At 37.2% G+C, this 9197-nt stretch overlaps 1 protein-coding gene across 1 annotated transcript; it reads right to left on the bottom strand.

Annotated features, from left to right (window-relative positions):
- Positions 1-3975: 3975 nt before the first annotated feature.
- Positions 3976-8099, bottom strand: LOC308630950 (UDP-glucuronosyltransferase 1A9-like; the record flags this gene model as incomplete). The annotated part of the gene is made up of 2 exons (XM_081261758.1): positions 3976-4068; positions 7245-8099. The coding sequence occupies 2 exons, from the start codon at positions 8097-8099 to the stop codon at positions 3976-3978; spliced, it is 948 nt and encodes a 315-aa protein (XP_081117884.1).
- Positions 8100-9197: the final 1098 nt, after the last annotated feature.

Below are 9197 nucleotides of genomic sequence, written 5' to 3'. Positions count from 1 at the left end.
GTATGGAGATTTCTTGGAAAGTTGGGAATGGAACCACCATTTGACCCAGCTATTCCCCTCCTCGGTCTATTCCCTAAAGACCTAACAAGAGCATGCTACAGGGACACTGCTATATCGATGTTCATAGCAGCACAATTCACGATAGCAAGATTGTGGAACCAACCTAGAAGCCCTTCAATAGATGAATGGATTTAAAAATGTGGCATTTATACACAATGGAGTATTACTCTGCAATAAGAAATGACAAAATCATAGAATTTGGAGGGAAATGGATGGCATTAGAGCAGATTATGCTAAGTGAAGCTAGCCAATCCTTAAAAAACAAATGTCAAATGTCTTCTTTGATATAAGGGGAGTAACCAAGGACAGGGTAGAGACGAAGAGCTGGAGAAGAAGAATAACATTAAACAGGGATGATAGGCGGGAGGGAAAGTGAGAGTTAAGGGAAATTGCATGGAACTGGAAGGTGAGCCTCAGGGTTACACACAATTACATATAAGAGGAAAGGAGGAGTAGGAGAAAAATTATATAAGTGGAAGAAACGATTTATAGTAGAGGGGATGGAGAGAGAGTAGGGGAGGGGAGGGGAGGGGAGGGGAGGGGAGGGGAGGGGGGACAGTGGAGAATGGGATAGACAGCAGAATACAACAGTCACTAGAAAGGCAATTTGTAAATCAATGGAAATGTAACTGATGTGACACAGCAATCTGTATACGGGGTAAAAATGGGAGTTCATAACCCACTTGAATCAATCTGTGAAATATGGTATAATAAGAACTATGTAATGTTTTGAACAACCAACAATAAAATAATTAAAAAAAAAAAGAATAAAATCTTCCAAATTATGCTTTGTCCATGTATAAGCATACCACAATGAATTTCAATTATATATATATTTATAATGTATAAACATGCCACAATGAATTCCAATTATATATGTATAATTGTAATGCTGTGATATATTAAAAGAGTTAGAAGAAATGAGGTAATGTGGAAAAAAATGTTTGCATCCTGATTCAAACAAATGAACTGTTACAAGGCACTATTTTCCTCTTTTTTCTTAAACTGGGGTAAAATACACTTGGCAAAACATTCACTGTCTTCACAATTTCAAAGTGAAGAATTCTGTGGCATTCAGAACAGTCATAATCTGTGCAACCACCACTCTCTAGTTCTGGGATATTCGTCACCCAAAGGAAATCCTTACCCATGAAGTGGTAACTCCCCATTCCCTGCCCCCTCAGTCTCTGCTGTCTCTCTGGACTTGCCTATTCTGGGTATTTCATAAATAGAATAATACATGTGTGATCTTTGGTGTTTGTAAGACTCATACTTTGTAGCACGTATCCGTACTTCATTTCTGTTTGCAGGTGAATGCTGTTCTCTTGTTTGAATGTATCATGTTTTTATCTGTTCATCCTCTCAGATGTTTGTGAGTTGTTTTGCCTTTTCACCGCCAAGAATAGTGCTTCCATGAACATTCATGTACAAGTATGTATTTCAGTACTTGCTTTTAATTTGGGGGCATATACTTGGGAGTGGACTTCCTGGGTCTTAAGGTATTTCTATGTTTCACCTTCTAGGGAACCACAAACTACTTCTGTTACAGAAAATTATGGCAATGGAAAGAGACAAGCGCACTTGGAGATACAGAAGAGTCAGGTTTATTCAGCACTGGTATGGGCTCAGTGGAGTCTTCTCCAAAAGCTGAGTGCAGCTCTTTGTTCTCTGAACCTTTTATATAGTACAGACTTCTGCGTTTCAATACTTTTTCATGCAAGTAGCCTTGATCCCGCCCTCTTTCTCCAGGCAGCTCTGGTTCCTCTCGCAGCTGCCTAGCAAGCTTGATTACAAAGCAGAAAGGAGCAGGTCCCAGCTATCAACAGAAATGAAACAGGAGTTGCCACTTCACTTCCACAGTGGCTGTATTAATATGCCTGCCAGCAATGCACCAGGGTTCTCATTTCTCCACATCCTCAACACTTATTTTACTCTTTTTTTTTTTTTTTAGTGTTCTCACCCTTGTGGGTAAATGATATCTTATGGCTTCTACTTACATTTCACTAATTACTAATGTTCTTGAGCAACTTTTCTTATTATTTAGTTCTACAACATATTTGGACAAATGCTGGCCCTTTACCCATTTTTTAAATTGGGTCATTTCAGCTCTCTGGTTTAGATACTAAAACTTATCAGATACTTGATTTGTAAGTACTTTCTTTCCTTCAGTGAGCTACCTTTTCACTGTCCTGTGTGTGGCACTTAATGCAGTACAGTTTTTATTTTGACTGAAGTGGAAATTATGTTTTGATGTTTTTCCTTGCACTTTTTGTGACATACCTGAGAAAACATCATCAAGGTCATGAGGATTTAACACTATGTTCTCTTCTAAGAGTAAAGTTTTACCTTTCCTGTTGAAGGCTTAGATTCATTTTAAGCTAATTTTTTATATGGAGTGAAGTAAGGACCTAACTTCATTCCTTTTCATGTTCATACTCAGTGATTCTGACAACATCTGTTGAAGAGACTACTGTTTCCCAGTTCAGAGGTCTTGACACTCTTGTTAAAAAAAAAATTAGTCAAATATGTGTGGATTTACTTCTGGATTCTCAGTAGTATCCATTCATCAATGTCAAACAGACAATTTTGAGGTCCTTGAGGCAATTTGGTTATACAATGGAATATAGATAATATTTGAGAATTATTGATTTTGCTAAATGTAATAAGGATATTGTGGTTATGTAGGTTATGTTTTTTTTCCATTTAAGAAATAATTTAGTATTTTATAAATTTCCTTAACAAGAAAGACAGCAAAAAAAAATTTTTAGAGAGAGGAAAGTAAACAGATGAACTGGTTGGTATAGCACAGTATTAAAAATTATTTTATCTAAAGTTGGATATGTAGATGTTCATGAAACTTATAGCTCCTTTGTGTATGTTTAAAAAGTTTACCAAATGTTAAAAAAAATAATCTTGGTAAGAGGCCCTGGGCTAACACATAAATAGCTAGATTTGAAATTGGATTTTGGCATGGAACTAAAATATGGAAGAAATGGGATGAGCACTCTCTTACTACTGTGTAACTGCATCCAAGCCCCAATTTTCCAGAGCTATAACTACCCTGAATTACATAGACTGAAACTGATTTCCTCCCAATGGGACTGCATTGCTCTGGAACTCACCAATAATTCCAAAAGACTGGGAATAATTGCTTTTTCCCCATTAAAACAATTTTAACATTCTCCCAAATGATGATCTGTACCTTGTTAAAGAAGTCAATGAAATCCTTGGTTATAATTCCTCTGGATAGACTCATGGAATTTTGTTACAGGACACCATTATTAAATCCCCTATGTAGGACCTTAGACACACAAACACGTGTCTTTGAAGCACATGCACACGTACATAAACAACAACACACACTGACATAGAGTTTTCTTCTCAACAAATAGATGCAACTCAGACTATGACTCCTGTTCTCCAGCAACCCAAACACTGATTTTCAAGAGAAAGCCTACCTGCCTGAATCAAAGATGAAGAAATACAGATGGTTCATTGTTCTTTAGATGAAAATTAATATCTATAGTTGTGCTACATCCAGGCTCTGAGTCATAAGGCCCTATGAGATCTTAATTTCTCTTTGAGAATCATACTTACTTTATATTTATAAATGTATACAGTCTCCCAATGTATACAAGTTTGCATCCACACATATCCTTTAATACATTAGAAAACCAAATGTTTTATTTTTAATATGAGTGCTATATATAAAATCAAACATATTTGAAACTCTATATGGTTCAGTGTTTTATAGGCACTTCTAAACAATGGTGATATAAAATCATATACAAATTCTGTCTTCCTAAAACCCTATAGGTGATACCATGAGCCATCCTGACTTCACTGTGGGTTCAGGAAGGTGCAGGGCCCCACCCCAGGGTAGAGGGCAGGAGCACAGGCAGTGCCTCCTGGTGACTAGCATAGTGCTGATAGAGGGTGAAAGGGAGAAAAGCCTGTTGAATGACTCAGCTTGTTAAAATCCTGTAACTTGTATCTCCTTGCAGATACCTGTAGAGAAAACAGGACTATGTTACAAAGTTCAGGACTTTGAACAGGCCAGAAGCCAGAACCATGGATAAAAATACATAGTTCATCCTTAATAATATGCTGAGATAATATATGAAGTGTTCCACAAGAAATTATCACAATACATTTTCCAAGAAAAATAGTTTTGTATTTGTCAAGATTTTTTCAATTGCAGATGACTGAATACCAATTTGATGTGCCTGGAGAAATACACCCATGAGTTTCAATAAAGCAAAATAGTTGGTGAAAATACCAGTAGAGGGAATGACTTGCAGATGCTATTACATACCAAATCAATCTCAAAAACTAAGAAAAACATAAGAATGTAACTAGATATTAAATGAATGCACAAAAGCTGTCCATTACCAATAACCACCAGTTCAAAAGAAATTGCTCTGTGCAGAAATAATAAAATGCCTAGAAATATATTTTAAGAGGGAGATAAAATGATTATACAAATAAAATGAAACTTTTTGCTCATGGACATTTAAAATATCAATAGAGTAATGCAAAGGAACCAGGGTAGGAAGGTAGAGAGGGAAAGGAAATGAACTGGGGAGTGAAACTGACCCAATTATGTTATGAGCAAGAGTAATTATGTAACAATAAAGCCACAATTATATACAGTTTTAATACACCAGTAAAACTTCACCTCAAAAATAAATTCAATGTAGGCCAAATCAATGAAACATATGTATAAACAGATATATATTCTTTCAGATGTTTGAACCATGCTATTATTAAAAATAATGTAAACACCTAATTGTGTATCAAAAAACACTCTGAATGAATAAAAAGAAATACATCTTCCTGAAAAGCAAGAAAAAAGAAAAAAAGTGCCAATCTTTCTCAAATTTATGAAAAGATTTAATATTAACACAAATGGTTTGTTTTTATTTTTTGGACCTTGACAAAAACAATTTAAAATTTTATGAAGCAGCATTCATAATGACAATCCCCAGCAAAATTTAGAAATACAGATAGTGAGACACACATATTTAAGTTTACCACAGAGCAACTTAGAACACAGTTGTGACACATAAGTAGATAATTCAGTAGGGAAAAAACTGAGAGTGCCAACACAGATGCAAAGACCATAGAAAGTTAAAAATAAATATATATGCAGCTCAGTGCAATGGATGAAGAATGGAATTAGGATCACAAGAAGTTGAGACATCAGACTAACCTTTGAGAAACAAATAAAATTAGATGTTTGCACTGTGTAGTTAAAGGTCTATTTGCAAAAAGAAAAAAGTTAGCAACACTGGAGGAATTGAAAAAAATAAAATGATGTGAAAAAAATTTTTCTACATCTCAGGTCAGGAAAGACACAAACAAGTTGGGATCCAGAACGCTTTAAGAAAACCATTACAATTTAACTCCTCAAAATCGAAAATCCTATATGTCAAAAGATGAAGAACAGCTCCAGAAAATTTATTTACAGCACATATTTAAAAGCTGTGTTAATAATACCCAAATAGAGGATTAAAGAAACTAGTTATAAAAAGACAGATAACCATATTGAAAATGATTTAACATATGTGAATATGAGTCTGGCGCAGTGGCGCAGGCCTGTAATCCCAGTGGCTCAGGCTGCTGAGGCAGGGAGATTTCGAGTTCAAAGCCAGTCTCTACAAAAACAAGGCACTAAGCAACTCAGTGAGACCCAGTCTCTAAATAAAATATAAAATAGGGATGGGGACGTGTCTCAGTGGTAGAGTGCCCCTGAGTTTAATCCCCAGTGTGCATCCCCCCCACCGCAAAAAAGATTGTGAGTATGTCTACCACGCGGCCTGCGCAGTGGTTTCATTAATGAGGTTCTAGGCATAAAGTTAGTTAGAAGAGATCGAAATAAAACACACAGACAGTACCTTATTTATATTGCTAGGTCCGAGAAGGCTCACCTCTCTGGTTCCCACCTCTAGCCGCCCAGCAGGGCAGCAAGGATTACTCAGGGCTAGCAAGAGAGAGAGAGAGAGAACACGCCTGGGAGTAGCCTTTTATTTGGGAAACAAGAGATTCAGGGGAGAATTCCATCCAGTGAAGGTTGAGGGGGGGCTGCACTCCAAGGTCAGGGTCAGTGATTGGGTCCCCGGGGTCAGTGGTCAGGCACACCCCCACACGGATGGGCTCTCTCATCAGGAAAAGGTCGGGAAAGCTTCGACAGAGCCAAAGCGCCTCAGGCCCTTAACGGGAGTCACCCAATCACGTGTTAGAATGGCTTCCCACAAGTATGAAATTCACAAGAAAAGAAATTCAAATGCCTAACATATCCATGGAAACAGAAAGCAAAAACTGAAGCATTTACACTCAATAGTCTGTCCGAAAATTGACAAAAGTCACAACAGCTGGAGCTGAAGTGGGTATGTAAGAGAGTTCTCATATACTACTGATCAAAGAGGGGGGTTGCTTAAGACTCTGAAGGTTATTTAAACATAACATGAGCACAGCACCTAACCAGCAGCTCTACTCCTAGGATGCTCCTGGGATACAAAGAAAACAGCAAGAATATGGAACATATGAGTGGGCATAAAACATTCTAGAATGGTTACTATAGTCTTGTTCAAAGAGGCAAAAAGCAGAAAAAATTTAAATATCTATCACTATTGGTTTATTCAAAAGAAAAAGGTATTTAAAGCTTTCAATGCAATTAACTAAATGAACATGTTACCTTTATAAGTATTGGACAGTGAACATGTCTACAATACATTACCAAGTGAAACCTGCAAGTACACTTTATTATTAGATAATATTTAATAAAGTAGATGTAAAGTTTGCATTACATATATGAATACATATACAATAACTTCAATAAAAGAAAAACATGCATACAAAACTGCTCAGAACACTTTCCTATAGTATTGGCAAAAAAAATCATTAACATACTAATGTTATTCTCAGAGGTTTTCTGAAGCAGTAATAGAAATGAAACTTAGAAATGACATGAATTCCATCACTGATATGCACATAAATATCAATGAGGCCAGCTTTATACAATTTGCTAACCCACACTTAATGAATAGGCACCAAACAATTGTTAACCCAGAAAGAAATGCCAGATATAATGGATGTTAATAAAGAATCACAGCTCAGTAAGGGTTCTTTCTTAACGCCCAAAGCCAGGTTTTCCGCAGTGTGCTAAAGGAGACACAACATACCTTGGGTAGTGGCTTCCTCTGGTGGCAGTTGATTCCACCAATGAAGATCATGTTGGGCATCACAGGTCTGGGATACTCCAAAACAAAGTCAGTTCTTAACAACCAAATAGATATTTGGCTGAAGAGATCACCTATTGTGACAGGTGTTCGGAGAATTTCAGAGGCGACTTCCAAGGCAGTTTGGAAAAAATAAGGGCAAAATAAATGCTCTTCCAAGTATATTAGATGATTCCTTACTCTCTCCATGAAACTCAAAGCATCTGAGGACATCAAGAAAACTCTGGGAACATAAGACAGAGGACTGGGGCACTGTGCACCATCTTCAAGGTGATGGCAAAACACTACCCTGGTGAAGACCACGGATGGAAGTGAAAAGTATTTGGCAACAACTAAGCCACACACATCAAAAGGATCCAAAAACACTGCATCAAAAGCGCTCTCCTTTAAGTATTCCACTAGCTTCTTGTCATTAAACAAACTCCTACACCGTGAAAAAGTGATGTCAAAAAATGCTTTGGATGAACCCATTAGAACACTATACATACTTTGTTCTGGAGTTTTCCATTGAGTATCAGCAAAAATCTTGAAATCTCTGTCCAAGTCCTCCAGAGTGTAAGAAGTTGAATACGTCTTCACCGTAAAATTCAGTGACTGTCCCAGTTGCCAACTCACCTCTGGCATGACAGCAACCACCTCATTCCCTCTGTGGACGAGTTTCTCCACAACTGATCGCATGGTAAACCAGTGGCTGCCATCCATGGGCACCACCAGCAGCTTGCCTGCCTGGACAAAGCCAGAAGCCAGCAGCAGACACACACACAGAGGAAGGGCGGCAGGCAAAAGAGCAGGAGCCATGGGATAGCTGAGCCCAGAACAATCCAGCTGCTTGGACAAAAAGCTCAAGGGATACAGTAGGCAGAAGAAGTACAGGCACAAAACATACAACAAGAACAGGCATGTATTCATAAACTCACTTTAAAAATATTATACCTAGTGCCAACAATTTAAGCAGAAGAACAATGATTTATTAGTCACACTTACTGAATTACCCTTTTGTTTTCTTTCCAAATAAGAATAGCTTATCATATTTGCACAGGAGAAAAATCATGCACTCTAAAGCAATATAAGCGTAGAACAGAATTTAAAGCTGTGATTTTGGACTTTGTAACTCAGCAAAACTATAAAGGAAAGTAAATTTGAATAAAGAATGCTTTTTTGGTTTTTTTTCCAGAAGCAAAATTTGGACATCATCTTTAGACTACAAAAGGCTCTTTGCTTAGAAATTGGCCACCCAGTTTCCAAGAAATAATGGAATTGTTGTTCACAACTAACTCTGCCATACCTAGGTATTCTTGCTTGTCTTGCTCTCTTGGTAGCAGGATTCATGTCCATTTCCATATGCTCTGAGCCTCTGAAATGCTGAAAAATACTGATAACCCACAAAATGAATGATTCCAGGGATTTGGTCCTATATAACTGATGAACCCAGTCTAATTCCATCTTAAGTTTGGGAGCCATCTCATCACAAAGTTATGAAAAGTTAATTTCTATTTTACTATAAATTATTGCAATTTGTTAACCAGTAAACAGCGGTAACAAGTATTTCCCATTCCCTTCCCTCCTATCTCCCCTCGTTCCTTTTCTCTATTCTACTTACCTCCCTTTGGTTTTCATGAGATTCTACCCACCTTTCTTTTCCTTTTTCCTCTCTAGCTTCCACATGACAGAAAATATTACAGCCCTTAACCTTCTGAATTTGACTTATTTCACTTAACATGATGGTCTCTATTTCCATCCATTTTCCTGCAAATGCCAGAATTCCATTTTTCTTTAGGGTTGAATAAAACTCCATTGTGCATCTATATAGTACATTTTCTTTATCCATTCATCTGTTGATGGACACCAAGGCTGGTTCAAGAGTTTGGCTGTCATGAATTGTGCTGTTATAAACAT

This window comes from Spermophilus citellus, assembly GCF_964194105.1.
Source record: "Spermophilus citellus genome assembly, chromosome: 11".
Lineage (NCBI taxonomy): Eukaryota > Metazoa > Chordata > Mammalia > Rodentia > Sciuridae > Spermophilus > Spermophilus citellus.
The sequence above is the reverse complement of the archived record's forward strand: the minus strand, read 5'-3'. Positions and strand labels throughout refer to the sequence as shown.